At 48.1% G+C, this 15,665-nt stretch overlaps 1 protein-coding gene across 2 annotated transcripts in view; it reads right to left on the minus strand.

The window, feature by feature from the left end:
* The window catches only part of CDK12 (cyclin dependent kinase 12), a 30,456-nt gene extending 14,962 nt beyond the window's left edge, over positions 1-15,494 (minus strand). For both annotated transcript variants that reach the window (XM_058820775.1, XM_058820776.1), the window contains exons 1-4: positions 14,458-15,494; positions 6,120-6,998; positions 2,296-2,472; positions 907-1,046 (exon numbers count right to left, since the gene is read on the minus strand). In XM_058820775.1, coding sequence (XP_058676758.1) covers positions 907-1,046; positions 2,296-2,472; positions 6,120-6,998; positions 14,458-15,494 — 2,233 coding nt within the window. The remainder of the gene's footprint in view (positions 1-906; positions 1,047-2,295; positions 2,473-6,119; positions 6,999-14,457) is intronic.
* Positions 15,495-15,665: the final 171 nt, after the last annotated feature.

Genomic DNA, 15,665 nt, shown 5'->3' on the forward strand with positions numbered 1-15,665 from the left:
GACTGTAATCCACCTCTACTCCTGGACTGTAATCCACCTCTACTCCTGGACTGTAATCCACCTCTACTCCTGGACTGTAATCCACCTCTACTCCTGGACTGTAATCCACCTCTACTCCTGGACTGTAATCCACCTCTACTCCTGGACTGTAATCCACCTCTACTCCTGGACTGTAATCCACCTCTACTCCTGGACTGTAATCCACCTCTACTCCTGGACTGTAATCCACCTCTACTCCTGGACTGTAATCCACCTCTACTCCTGGACTGTAATCCACCTCTACTCCTGGACTGTAATCCACCTCTACTCCTGGACTGTAATCCACCTCTACTCCTGGACTGTAATCCACCTCTACTCCTAGACTGTAATCCACCTCTACTCCTGGATTGTAATCCACCTCTACTCCTAGACTGCAATCCACCACTACCCCTAGACTGCAATCCACCACTACCATACTGTAATACACTTCTACTATACTGTAATTAAGAAATATCTGGCTTCTGATTGTGATGGTGTGAATCGTAACATGTGACTGAAAATAGAATAAAAGTTTTTAAAACACCTCTCAGTTGCTCCATCTCTGGGTCAGAAAATCCAACATTGCTCCACCACAAAGGGGGAACAGAAGTTTACACTAGAATTTCCCAATAAAATCTGACAATTTAAAAAGCAGGGGTTCAGCTGGCACCTGTGGGCACCACAATCATCAAACCACACCCCAGGGCACGGGATCTCACCAGCAGAGCAGGAACCTGGGCACTAAACTCAACATTCCAGAGCTGCTGCTCTCCTGAAAACACTCAATGGAAAAGTCACTCTTGGCCCAGCAGGAATTTCTCCCTGTGGAGCAGCCCTGCAGGGAGCTGGGCACAAACCCAGAGTGGGTTTAGCTGGAGCCACGCTCACCTGTGTCCTTGTCCTTGGCTTTGTAGACCTGCCCGTAGGTGCCCTCTCCGATGATGCCGATGATGTCGAACTTGTCCACGCAGCGCTTGCCCCAGTCGCTCTCCGTCTGCCTCCTCTCCCCATAGCGAGGACAACAGATTCTGCAGGGGGGGAAGAGCTCTGTGAGACACCTGAGGGCTCCAGCTCAGTGCCACCCCACCAAAAAACACCTGCTTGATTGGGTTAATCCATAAAACACAACAGCAAAGCTCAGGCATGTTGGCGTTGCACTCCCAGAATTGGAGTTTTCATTTTAAAGTGTTTTTGGTGTATAATCCCAACTACACCCAATATAGAAATATCCTGGAGGGCTCCAGCTCAGTGCCATCCCACCAAAAAACACCTGCTTGATTGTGGCAATTTCTAAAATACGACAGCAAAGCTCAGGCATGTTGGCGTCGCATTCCTAAAATTGGAATTTCCATTTTAATGGATTTTTGGTGTATAATTCCAACTATACCCAATCCAAAAATATTATCCTGGAGGGCTCCAGCTCAGTGCCATCCCATCAGAAAAACACCTGCTTGATTGGGTTATTCCCTAAAATATAAGAGCAAAGCTCAGGCATGTTGGCGTTGCACTCCCAGAATTGGAATTTTTATTTTAATGGATTTTTGGTGTATAATCCCAACTACACCCAATCCAGAATTATCCTGGAGGGCATTATCACACTACAGCAGGGCAAAAATGAATATCTGGGATATTTTGCAGGATGCTGGATGTTTGGTTTTTATTTAAAATACTCTGTATAAAACATCAGGGCATTTTGCTCCCTCAATAACTGATTACATTTGTGATCAGGGGAAGTTCTCTATGCCTTGAATGTGGAATTGTGGAATGGTTTGGGTTGGAAGGGACATGAAATATGATCCAGTCATGGGCAGGGACACTTTTCACCATCCCAGGGTGCTCCAAGCCCTGGCCTTGGACAATTCCAGGGATCCAGGAGCAGCCACAGCTCCTCTGGACACCAGTGAAAAATCCAAATTTCCCATTTGGAACAACCAACTTTTAAAAGCAACAAGAGTTTTTATACAGAAATGTTCACCCAGAGGTTTCTTCTGGCTAAATCAAAGAGAAAAGAGCTTTTGGGGTAGATGTGGCTGAAGATTTGGATGTGAACTTCGACCATTAATTCTCAAATAAATGGGACAAGCTGCATTTATCTGAGGGCTCAAATGTGAAACAACCCACAGGAAACAGAATAATTCAGAAACAGGAACTTGTTTTCTCACTTCCCTCAATAAAAACCTCCCAAATCTGTCAAGGAGACTTGAAACTCAAAAAGGATTAAAACTCAAAAAGATGAAATAAAAACAAAATAATAAAAACATCAGAAGTCAGCCTTACTTTGGTCTCTTTTTGAAGGGTTGCTGAGGTGGTGTGGCTGCCTTTGGTTCTGGGGAGTCAGGAGGAGAGGGGTCCCCCCCAGGGAGCTCTGGGGGGAGCGGGAGGTCCGTGAGTAAGTGTCGTGGTCTCTGCTCTCTGTCCTTCTTCACAGGTTTTGGAGGAAGAATCTCTTTTGGACTAAACTCCGAAAAGTTAATACGACACAAAAGTCAGACTCAACACACAAACAAACACAAGAAAAGAAGCTACTGCAGGGTAACAGCTCTGGTTGATAATGTGAGGTTAAAGTGTCAAAATCAGCACGTCAAAATGTAAAATAAACCAGCTTCAATTTACAATGTTAACACACCAGGAGAGAAAAGTGTCAGGGTGGAACACATCATGAAATGAACATACAGGTCTGCACTAGAACTTGCTCATTTTGCACAAATCAGTACCAGTAATTCAGAATTTCCTGTGTTAGCTCAGGGGATCAGCCAGCACCCATTTCTGACCTTTACTTCCTCTATTTTCTCCATTTATCACCATGAATTAACTGCTTGACTTGGTGAGGACCACTATAAACACAGAGCCAGGGCTAAACCTTCCCCCATGAGAAACTTTTAACCTTTTAGCAAGGACTGAAATGTGGCTTTAACTCCCAAATGCTGCAAGTTGATTTTTAAAATCCAATTATCAGGAGTTTGGTTTAGACTGGCAGGAGCAGAACCTGCTTTCTCTTTCATGTGAGGAGAATTCCTGGGTTTGAGTAGTCACAAATTCTCCATGCAAATCTCTGTTTCACCAGAAAAAGGAGAAAATTCAGAGATCCAAAGAGCCTTCCCAGGTCTGTTTTTAGGGCAGGGAGCAGATTTGGTGTTTGAACCACCAGGTCTAACACTTGAGAATAAATGAACTGATGGAAGTAGGTCGTTTTCCCAATTATTTTATTAGACACTGCCTAATAATCTGCACAAGAATCTCTTGTGAAATCTGTTTAAGGAAGGAGGAAGATAAAAAACCACCAGAAATGGGAGAGGTAGATGGGCTGAAACTCCCTTCATTGATAGCAAAATCCTTAAAAGCAGAATAATCATGTTCAAATAGCCACAGAGAATTGTTAAGGCTGGAGAAGATCAAGTGCAACCATGAACAGTCACATTCACCACTAAACCACAAAAAAACTCCGCTTTTGTCCAGAATTAAAAACAACTTTTTTGTAAGACCATGATGGGAAGGGTGAAGGTGTGTCTGGAGAGTGAACCTGCAGTGCCCAGGCTCCAAATGACCAATTACCACTTCTCAATTACCAAAAAAATTCCCATTTTCTTGCTTTTTATCTGTTCACTTCTCTATTTGCATACCAGCACTTGGTTCCTCTAAGCTCAGTTCCCCCAGGACACCTGGGTTGGTCACCAGGGGGAGAAAACCAAACAGAGCCTTCAGAGCTGCCCAAGTAGAGGAAAAAACCAAGGATAAACACCAAGAACACAACAAAAGCTCCTTGGAGCTCCTTGCCTCTGAACCAGCAGGGATGGAACCCCAAAACCAGCAGGGACAGCACCCAAAAATCAGCAGGGATTTCAGCAGCCAGGTGAGTTCTGTGTTCCCAAGAAGCTGCACAAGCTCTGCATCAAATCAGGACTAAATCTGTACCAATTCCTCCTTTCCTGGTGAACCAAACCTAAAAGGTAATTCTGGAGAGGTTAAAGAGTCTCCACCTCAAAAAATTCTGTCCTTGGGCACTGCAAAACTCAATTTTCAACCCTGGATTTGCCACTGAGCTTGGAGCTGGAACATTCCCCAGGCTCAGCAAGGACAAAAGTCCAGCTCAAAGAGTTTTGCTCATAAAAATGAAGGTCATTGGTGAAGGGTGAGATTCTGCACAGTCAGGGCCACATGGAACTGCCAGCAAAACAAGTGGGATTTCCCATCCTTTTATTGGGAAAAAGTCACACAGAGGCATTTACTGAGCCCCAGCCCTGAGGTCAGGGGTAAAACACTTTTACAGAGCTAAGTCACACCTGGGTGGTAAAAAAAACCAGAGTTCTAGGTGTGAGGGGTTGAAAAAATAAAATAGAAATTTGCAGACAACTTGTGGGATTGGAAATGAGGGGAAATCAGCAGGAAGCTCAAAGCTCCTGCTCAGCACAGAATTTTAAAATCATTAATATTTACTGAACATCATCACACAGGGAGGCAAACAAACACACCCCAGCCTCACTTTTGGGTTGGAGGCAATGGGAACATTGCCCTGCTTATCAATACCAGAATCATCCATGAGAATAAATCCAATTATTCAGAGTATGTAACACTTCACCACAGGGTGATTGTATTGGGTCAGGACTGTGGGACAGCACACTGGTCACTGAAAATGTGCTTTACTCCCCAGTCCCAGCACATCTTTAGTGATGGGAGGATAGAGGAGGTTTTAGGAATTACAGGCTAAGCAGATCAAATAAAAAAATATATCACTGATGATATTAATGGCACTGCAACACACTAACAGCTAGAAAAGGAGAGAAAAAACAACTATTTGGGGTTTTTTTTGCCTTTTCCACTCCATTCTGGATATTCTGCTCCTTTCTTCCCAGCAAAAGAAACCCCCTGAGTGGGGTTTTCAGATAAATTCATCACAGAAGCCACAGCCACCCCCAGCCCAGCCAGAGGTGCAATCACAGGACAGAGCCAAGGCTGCATGTTTGGATCAGAAATAATCAGGAAATAAAGTTAAAGCAGGTGCAGTTTCACTCATTTTTAAACTTTTCAAACAAACCATACCTACTTCTCAAGCAATAAACTGCTTGCATCAATTACTCAAGAATTAAGACAACACTCAAGTTAAACCAATGCTGGTTTTACACATGGGCATGGCCTGTGAATCTGGGACAGAAAAAGCTCTGCTTTGTGTATGTGTTAAGGATTTTTTAGCTTTTTCCTGTTCCTTGAGTACAAGTTTCTAAAGAATTAAACAAATAAAAAAAGGAATTTTCAAGTAAGTGTGCAAGAGTGAGGCAAATCCCCAGCTCCCTGTAATAACCATGAGCAAGGAGTGATGTGAAACCTTTACCAAACAGCAGCCAAACCTCTTGTTTCCCACAGAGATAAAGAGACAACAACCTGCAGGAGACCATAAAACCTGGGATAACTCCTTTAAACCAACACCACAGTTACACTCTGCAGGATACGCTCAAAACTGTAAAACCAACCCCAAAAAAAAAACCCCAAAAGCCTTTTTTATGTAAGGCTTTGCTGTTAAATTCTGTTAAATTCTAAAGGGGATGCTCTGGTGTGACCTTACCTATCCAAGTCACATAAAACCTGGGATAACTCCTTTAAACCAACACCACAGTTACACACTGCAGGATACGCTCAAAACTGTAAAACCAACCCCAAAAAAAAAACCCCAAAAGCCTTTTTAATGTAAGGCTTTGCTGTTAAATTCTGTTAAATTCTAAAGGGGATGCTCTGGTGTGACCTTACCTATCCAAGTCACATAAAACCTGGGATAACTCCTTTAAACCAACACCACAGTTACACTCTGCAGGATACGCTCAAAACCGTAAAACCAACCCCAAAAAAAAACCCCAAAAGCCTTTTTAATGTAAGGCTTTGCTGTTAAATTCTGTTAAATTCTAAAGGGGATGCTCTGGTGTGACCTTACCTATCCAAGTCACATAAAACCTGGGATAACTCCTTTAAACCAACACCACAGTTACACTCTGCAGGATACGCTCAAAACCGTAAAACCAACCCCAAAAAAAAACCCCAAAAGCCTTTTTAATGTAAGGCTTTGCTGTTAAATTCTGTTAAATTCTAAAGGGGATGCTCTGGTGTGACCTTACCTATCCAAGTCATCTTCCCCAACTAAAATAGGGGGGAGCGGAAGCGGAGGCAGGGTGGAAGTTTTCAGGTGTGGGATAGCAGCCGTCACAGACACTTGGGTTTTTGGAGCCACCTGCACAGAGGACTGGGAGTTCACCTGAGAGGATAAAGTAGACGTCCTTGGGTGGGAAGAAGATGGCAAAGACGTTGGGGCTGGAGGAGGAGGGGCCTGCACAGGAGTCACCGGAGGAAGAGGAGGGACAGCGGGTGACGGAGGCAGCGGCGGCAGCGGCGGCGTGGGAGGCGGAGGGGTGGTGGTGGGCAGAGGGGGAGGAGGGGATTTGATGGCGGGGAGGGGAGGTGGAATCTCCTTCTCTGCTGTTTCTGTCTCCTTTGGAGATACCAGGTCCTCTGCCACTGCTACAGGCTTCGTGTCCTTTGTTCCCGTGGCTTTGGAATCCCTCAGTGGAACCGGGTGTTTCCTCTCCGAGTTCTCCTCTGCCTTGGATTTTGTTGTTGTCTCCGCAGGGGCTTTGGGCTCTGCGTTGGTGTACAGCGAATGAACCGAGTCTGTGTCGGGAGCTTTCTCAGATTTAACAGTTTTGGTGACCTTTTTAGCCTCTGTCCCAGCCTCCTTCAGCTCAGCCAAGCTGTTCTCCTTCCTAGCCAGGAAAACAGGGGAGCCTTTTGCATCCTTGCCATCCACCTTGGCTGCAGCTGCTGCAGCGGCCGCTCTCTCCTTCTTCTTCCTGCTGAGCTCTGCTCCCAGGCTGGAGTTGAGTGGGAGCCTGCTGGGGGAGATGCTGGAATGGCGACTGCGGGAGCCAGACCTCTGCTTCTTGCTGTGGGATGAGTGCCTGGAGTAGCCAGGGCTGCGGCTCCGGGATTTCACCGATTTCCTACGGAGAGAAAGGAAAACGGAGCTTCTCTCACCCTCTGAGCTGCTCACCAACGGCTGAGTGTGCTGTTGGTGAGCTCAGAGAGGCCACAACAACTGTCAGGAGAAGCTGGAGCTACTGGAAGGAGTTTTTGAGTCAATCAGGAGTTTTGTACCATCAGCACCCACCCATCCTGTGCCAGACCCACAGCCAAGCCCCAAGAGAAAGAGCTCACACACCCAACAGAGACTCTGGAAATATCCGAAGAATATTTGGGAATATTTCACTGGAATTATGTGTAACTTTAAAGGAAACCATGGATAAAACATGACTGCCCTCATGGGAATGCTGCCTCAGGAATTTGGGCAGGAGGAAGGAGTTTTTGAGTTGATCAGGAGCAGTTTTATACCATCATGATCCACCCTCCCTGTGCCAGACCCACCACGAGGGAAGGATCAAAGCTGGACAACCCCAAGGGAGAGAGGAGATCACAGCTCACACACCCAACAGAGACTCTTGGAACACTCCAAGAATATTTAGGAATATTTCACAGGAATTATGTGTAACTTTAAAGGAAACCATGGATAAAACACAACTGCCATAATGGGAATGCTGCCTCAGGAAATCGGGCACTTCAATGCTCCTTTCAACCTCTGAGCTGCTCACCAACAGCTGAGTGTGCTGTTGGCCAGCTCAGAGAGGCCACAACACCTGTGAGGAGAAGCTGGAAGGAGTTTTTGAGTCAATCAGGAGCAGCTGCAGCTCCTGGAAGAGTTTTTGAGTCAATCAGGAGCAGTTTTGTACCATCAGCACCCACCCATCCTGTGCCAGACCCACAGCCAAGCCCCAAGAGAAAGAGCTCACACACCCAACAGAGACTCTGGGAATATCCAAAGAATATTTGGGAATATTTCACTGGAATTATGTGTAACTTTAAAGGAAACCATGGATAAAACATGACTGCCCTCATGGGAATGCTGCCTCAGGAATTTGGGCAGGAGGAAGGAGTTTTTGAGTTGATCAGGAGCAGTTTTATACCATCATGATCCACCCTCCCTGTGCCAGACCCACCACGAGGGAAGGATCAAAGCTGGACAACCCCAAGGGAGAGAGGAGATCACAGCTCACACACCCAACAGAGACTCTTGAAACATTTCAAGAATATTTAGGAATATTGCACAGGAATTATGTGTAACTTTAAAGGAAACCATGGATAAAACACAACTGCCATAATGGGAATGCTGCCTCAGGAAATCGGGCACTTCAATGCTCCTTTCAACCTCTGAGCTGCTCACCAACAGCTGAGTGTGCTGTTGGTCAGCTCAGAGAGGCCACAACACCTGTGAGGAGAAGCTGGAAGGAGTTTTTGAGTCAATCAGGAGCAGTTTTGTACCATCAGCACCCACCCTTCCTGTGCCAGACCCACCGTCAAGCCCCAAGAGAAAGAGCTCACACACCCAGCAGAGACTCTGGGAATATCCGAAGAATATTTAGAAATATTTCACAGCAGTTATGTGCAACTTTAAAGGAAATCACGGATAAAACACCACTGCCATCATGGGAATGCTGCCTCAGGGAATCGGGCACCTCAAATGCTCCTTTCACCCTCTGAGCTGCTCACCAACAGCTGAGTGTGCTGTTGGTCAGCTCAGAGAGGCCACAACACCTGTGAGGAGAAGCTGGAAGGAGTTTTTGAGTCAATCAGGAGCAGCTGCAGCTCCTGGAAGAGTTTTTGAGTCAATCAGGAGTTTTGTACCATCAGCACCCACCCTTCCTGTGCCAGACCCACAGCCAAGCCCCAAGAGAAAGAGCTCACACACCCAACAGAGACTCTGGAAATATCCGAAGAATATTTGGGAATATTTCACTGGAATTATGTGTAACTTTAAAGGAAACCATGGATAAAACATGACTGCCCTCATGGGAATGCTGCCTCAGGAATTTGGGCAGGAGGAAGGAGTTTTTGAGTTGATCAGGAGCAGTTTTGTACCATCATGATCCACCCTCCCTGTGCCAGACCCACCACGAGGGAAGGATCAAAGCTGGACAACCCCAAGGGAGAGAGGAGATCACAGCTCACACACCCAACAGAGACTCTTGGAACACTCCAAGAATATTTAGGAATATTGCACAGGAACTATATGTAACTTTAAAGGAAATAATGGATAAAACACCACTGCCCTCATGGGAATGCTGCCTCAGGAATTTGGGCACTTCAAGCTCCTTTCACCCCTCTGGTTCTTTTGCTGCTATCAGAACTCAAATTCGCATAATGTGATTTGGAAGAAGGAAAAATAAACCCCAGGAATTTAAACTCTATTGGTCAAGGTCTTCCCATACAAAGTATGGGCTCTAAATCAGGTGTGTGTGCAGAAATAATCAGAGAAAATCTGTGGTGGGAGAGAAGCAAGGCAGGGAACACCTCACACCATCAGGGCTCTCCCCACTGAGGGGAAACTGATGGGAAACCAGATAAACACTAAAATGGAAGTGGAAACTGGAATTTCCAGTGCTTATATCAAATTCCTGATAAGCCAGAACTGTTTCCTCCACCCCAGGAGGAACAAGGATTGGGCAGGGTGAGGCAGGAGGCTCTAATGCTGTGGTGGGCTCTGATGCCAACAGGACAACCAAAAATTCTGAGTTCAAATACTGAACAACAGACACAGCACTCCACTTAGGACACATCTAACTTGGAAAACACAAAATTCTCCCAAAACAGTCCCACAGCAGTAATAAAACACATTTAACAGCAGCAGTTCAAACACAGGTGACACTAGCTCCATACCCAGAACATAATTAACAACGCCAATTAGTTTCATCCCCAGACAATAAACATTTGGAAAATAAACTGCAGCAGTGAGACAACAGGAAATTCCTGTCCCAACAGCAGCAGCACCTTGCAGGAGGGGCAGCTGTGAGTGTGGGATGTGAAGGGGATCAGAATTCCTCTCTCCCACCTGGAAGCACAAGCCCAAGGCTGGTGCTGAACAGCAGGGCTGTAGGGGAGTCCTTACCTTTAAATTTGCAATAAATATAAATATACAACCAGAAGGAGAGAAAAGCAGGGTCTGCAGTGCCACAGGTGTTTCCCTCCTCTTTTCCCAAGGTTTCTGCTCAGGGACTGACAGTCTGGGCTGCTTTTGTCTGGCACCTTTCCAGCAGCTCCAAAACATTTGCAGGTTATGGAAAACATTCCTAAGGAATCCTGTAGGATGTCACTGACTGCAAGCACAAAGTTTTGGGGTTACCATTCCCTGCTGCAATTCATGCAGGATGGATTCAAGATGCTGCAGCGCCCCTTTTTCTGCTCCTTGTATTTCATCCTGCCCCTGAGAACCCCCAAGAGTTCCAATCCATGGAATTATGGAAAGGTTTGGGTTGGAAGAACCTCAAAGCTCATCCAGTGGGGCAGGGACAGCTTCCACTGTCCCAGGGTGCTCCCACAGCCTGGCACTGGGCACTGCCAGGGATGCAGGAGCTTCTCTGGGAACCTGTGCCATAGAACCTCCTCACCCTCACCAGAATTAACCCAGCTGGATGCACAGCAATCAAACCAGATCAAGTCACCAGATCCAAAATAAACATCTCCAAAAGTCCACTTTTACCTTTTTTATGGTGCCAATTTACAAACAGCCACCAGGGGCACCAGCCTGGAGCAGGAGAGGTGAGGGTGGGGAAGTCTGGAATGCTCAGAACCTCTCACAGAAGCAGCTGGAATGACTCCCTGACTTTCCAGCAGCAAACATCCACACTCCAGGAACAAATCCATCCATTCCCTCCCATTCCTCTTCACCCTTCACTAACAAGAATTCCCTCCAGTTACCACACAAATAACTGCTGTTTCCAAGCCTCTTTTCCAGGCTGGTGTTCACAGCTGCTTTGTGAGACCTGAAAAAGGCTCCACATGCAGCAAACCTCACCTCCCATCCTCAGAGCATCAGCAGCCCCCAAAATTCCAGCCCAGCACCTGCTGAGGGGCCTTTTATCACTGCAGATCTCAAAAAATAAACAGGCAATAAAGTGCAGAAGATGCACAGGCAGGTTTTGCTTCTGGAAGAAAATAATTTCCATCCTCTGGAATTATTATTTTGTAACTTTTACCCCTTTCTCCTTTAATTTGTGAAGCCTTGGTGTCACATTCCACACCCAGCTTGCTTTGTCAAGGTTATCCAGGATGGATGAGGGGCAATTCAGCCTCACATTCCTTCCTCCTTGTTTTGGGATTAAAACCCACCCTGCTGGAAAACAGAAATAAAAGATACCAACCATAACAGCTGTGAATTAAAGAAATGATGGCTTCATCTAAAAATCCAAATTAAAAAGGACTATGAAATTTATTTAATCACACAATCAGAAGATTGGGATGAGGGGAATGCCAGAACCTTCCATGCTGAGATGGCCAAGGTTAACATCCACATAACTCCATATCATCCACTCAAAATCACCTACAAATATTTCAATATTTAACTGCTCTAAACAACACAGAGTTAAGGATAAAGCAGAAAACACTACCTGGGAAGCCTGACTGCTCCAATTTCTCAGCTTTAATTCTTGTTTTTGACCAGCATGTGCACACCCCACCTCCAGCAAGCTGAGGGGCTCTGGAATTCCATCCCCTTGTTTAAGCTGCAGTTGCCACACAGAATGGCAAAGCACATCTGTTATTTTCCCCACTGACCAAACCATCCTGGTGGGGAAGTGAGTTGTTTTCCACAGCCCCTGGAAATGCAAACAGCTCTGGATTTTCTCCAACCAGCACAGCACATGGGTGCAGCTCCCTAATGATGTGTTTTGGACGTGGAGATGAAAGAAAACACTAAAAATAAAAACCAACCCAATATTGTCAGGCAGTGGAAATAATGGAGTGTCCCAGAAAAGCCTGAGGAACACAAACTGTGCTCAGGTGTTCCCTGCCTGAGTGTGCCAGTTAAAGAGGTTTTTTTCTCCCTCCAAAAAAAAGAGGTTTTCTCTCTTCCTGCCCCTCCATAGGAAGCACAGAAGGGATCAAAGTCAGTTGCCTCCTTTCACACTCATCTGCAGCACAGCAAGGTGAGGAAGGCTCTGCTCATCCTCTTCCTCAGGTGAGCCCTGAGCCCCCCCTGAACACACCTGACCAAGAAATTCCCACTTTCAGTCTCACCTCACAGCCTGGCAGCTCCACAAAGCAAAATTAACACAAGAATTACAACCTAAACTTCACCTGACACATGGGAAACAGGTGAAATTCCCTCTACAGCCACTGCAGGTGTTTTCCAAAGGGAATGGAACACCTCACACAGTCACAGAGTTATCTGCCCAGGAAAGAGAGAGGAGTAAGTAAACAGTGAGTAACCTTTGGAACTCATCTGGTTTGGGGTCCTGCATTTAGTCAAGAATCAAAAATATCCTCAGAAACCAGCTCTGGAAGTTTAAGGAAGCAGCACAAAGTGCTCTCAAGTTGCTGCCATAAATCAGGGAAATGGAACTTTCAGCTGATGGATTTCTCACCTTAGACAGAAGCTGCCAGCCACTCACACAGAGAGGTTCTGCTGGGAAGAAAACTCTAAAACTCTCAGGAAACCTCTGATGTTGCTTCTCCCTGCTCAGGGCTGGCCACTGCCCCAGTGCCACAGCTCAGAGCTGCACCACTCACTCTTCAAAGGTCAGTGAATGATGTGTCAGAGCAGCACCAACAGGCAAAAAGGATTGAAGGGAAGGAGGAGAAACCCACCCAGGCCTAGCCCTGAGAAGCTCCCAGGTGTACACAGAGAAAACAGGCCAGAGGAGGAGCAGCCTGCAGATTTGCACTGTAAAATCACAGTGGAATACAGAGATTTTATGTCAGAAAGCAACACAGAAATGCCAGCAAGGACAAAGGCAAGTTCTCCATGGCAGACAGAACTCCTCAAGTTCAAGGTTGTGGTAACAAAGACCAAATTCCAACAGGCCTGGGTGCTTTGGGAAGTGCTGAGCTGGAGGATGCAGCCCAGCATTCCTATGGCCATTGCATTCCAGGTCACATCTGAATTGCCATGGAGCTCCAAGCAAAGCTCCACAGCAGCCATGGAGACAGCTGGAAACTCACTGAATGCAAGGGAAAGAAAAGATCAACGTTAGGCTGTGTCACAGGGTGATTAATCAACACCTGAAATAAAACACACACAGCTACCTTGAAAGAATTGTTTCCTTCTGGAGAAAAGTTAGAGAGAAAGGGGAAAAGAGAGAAAATTAGAGGTAAGCCAAAATCCAGCTGGTTGCTCCTCATCTTTCCAGACTGCCCAGATTTCAGAAGGGAAGGGAAGAAAAGAAAGTTTAGGCTGAGAGATGGAGTTTGCACGTGGTTGTTGCTAATCCAAGGGGAAAGAAAAGACAAAACAGTTCAGAAAGAGCAAAATCCACCCCAAAGGAGCCCTCCTGAAAAGCAAGATCATGTTCCCACATGCAGCAAACAGATAAAAACATGAGAACCAGGTGAAAACTTTCCCCATGGCTGAACTTCCCAACCTTGGACAACTCCAGGGATGGAGCATCCACAACTGTGCCAGGCCCTCAGCACCTCACAGGGATGAATTTTTTCTTAATTTAGTGAGAACCAGGTGAAAACTTTCCCCATGGCTGAGCTTCCCACCAGGTAAGCACCTTAAATCCTGCTCAGGGAGCCTCCCCATGCAGGAGCCACTCCAGAGGTGGCTGGAATTAATCCCAGAGCTGCCCCAGCCTCCCTCCCAACATGGACGCTGCCTCCTGCCGCACACTGAGGCGTTTCCCAAAGTGTCAGCTCCACTTCCAAGGGAATTGTCAGGGCCCCGACCACAGCAACTCCACACAGATCACTGCAGGGCCAAACTGGGCACCAGTGGGGAGGAAAGGAACCACAGAATTGGGAATGGTTTGGGTTGGAAAGGTCCTCAACACCATTCACTATCCCAGCTTGCTCCAAGCCCTGTCCAACCTTGGACAATTCCTTGGACAACTGTGCCAGGCCCTCATCACCTCACAGGGAAGGATTTTTTCTTAATTTAGTGAGAACCAGGTGAAAACTTTCCCCATGGCTGAACTTCCCAGCTTGGACAACTCCAGGGATGGAGCATCCACAACTGTGCCAGGCTCTCAGCACCCTCACAGGGATGATTTTTTTCTTAATTTAGTGAGAACCAGGTGAAAACTTTCCCCATGGCTGAACTTCCCAACCTTGGACAACTCCAGGGATGGAGCATCCACAACTGTGCCAGGCCCTCAGCACCTCACAGGGAAGGATTTTTTCTTAATTTAGTGAGAACCAGGTGAAAACATTCCCCACGGCTGAGCTTCCCACCAGGTAAGCACCTTAAATCCTGCTCAGGGAGCCTCCCCATGCAGGAGCCACTCCAGAGGTGGCTGGAATTAATCCCAGAGCTAACACGGATATATCCCACCTAAACCCACTCCCCCTTTATCCCACCACTCCAAACCCTCCTAACCATCCTCCCAGCTCCACCCCAGCTCCCAGCACACGCACCTGGCGATGGGGCTCCGGCTCACGGAGCGCTTGGAGGCGAAGGGGCTGCTGGAGCGGCGGCGGCCGTAGGGGCTCGGGGATCTCCCGCTGTACGAGCCGCTGCCCCGCTCGTAGCTGGACGAGCGCCTCCGGCCGTAGGGGCTCACGGATCGCTGCCGCCGGCCGTAGGGGCTGGGCGAGCGGGCGTTCTGGTAAGCCACGGGTTCCTTGTAGGGTGGGCTGAGGGATTGGCGGCGTGAGGAGCCGCCGGGGCTCTTCCTGTAGGGGTCGTAGGTGCTGGAGGTGTGCGAGCGGGGCGGGCTGAGGTCGTACTCCTGCACGTAGGAGGCTCCCGAGGGGCTGTCGTCCAGTTTGGGGCTGTCCGACCATTTCCTGTGAGGGCTCCTGGATTTCCTCTTGGGGCTGTCGATGGTTTTGTAACTTTTGGGAGCGTCCCTTTTGCGATGGCTTTTGCTGCGCTCTTTGTGGCTGGATTTGAGCTCCCGCTCCTTCCTGGATTTCTCCTTGTGCGCCTTGGCCGAGCGCGATTCCTTGGTGCTGCTCTTGGACGAGGAGAGAGCCTTGGGGTGCTCGTCGCTCTCCAGGAGCCTCTTGGAGGATCCCGAGATCCTCTCCTTGGCGGACCTGCTGGAAGCATCCAGGCTCTTTTCCAGCTTCCTGTCCTTCTCCGCCTGTTTGCTCTTCATCAGCTCGCGGAGCCGCTTGTGCTGGTGGTGCCGGTGCTTCTGGGCCCTCTCGCTCCTCTCCGCCCTCCTCTCCTCGTTGTCCCTCCTGTCCAGCTTAAGGGCCACATCGTCCGAGAAGGTGTCCGAGTCCGAGCTGATGTCATCGTACTCCACCAGCGGCTTGATCACCGCTCCCAGGGGCGCCGCCGCTTCCTGGGCCGCCAGCGGGGACTCCTTGGAGTGCCTGGACTTGTGCCTCTTGTGCCTGGAGCCCGCCCGGTGCCTCTCCTTGCTGTTGGAGCTCCCGCTGCCCGGCTGCGAGGCCCCCCCGCTGCCGTCCTTCTTGCCCCCATGTCTCTCCGGATTTGGCATTCCTCCCCCGCTGCGCTCGGGAACGGCGAGGGGGGGACTCCGCGCAAGCCCCGAACTTCAAACTCCCTCCGCGCCCGCCCCTCGCACCATCCACGCCGGCCTCGGGGCTCCCTCCTACATGGGGAGCGGGGCGCGAGGCCCCGGAGGAGGCGGCAGGGACGGGGAGGGGAG

This window comes from Ammospiza caudacuta, chromosome 27 (assembly GCF_027887145.1).
Source record: "Ammospiza caudacuta isolate bAmmCau1 chromosome 27, bAmmCau1.pri, whole genome shotgun sequence".
NCBI classification, from domain to species: Eukaryota; Metazoa; Chordata; class Aves; order Passeriformes; family Passerellidae; genus Ammospiza; species Ammospiza caudacuta.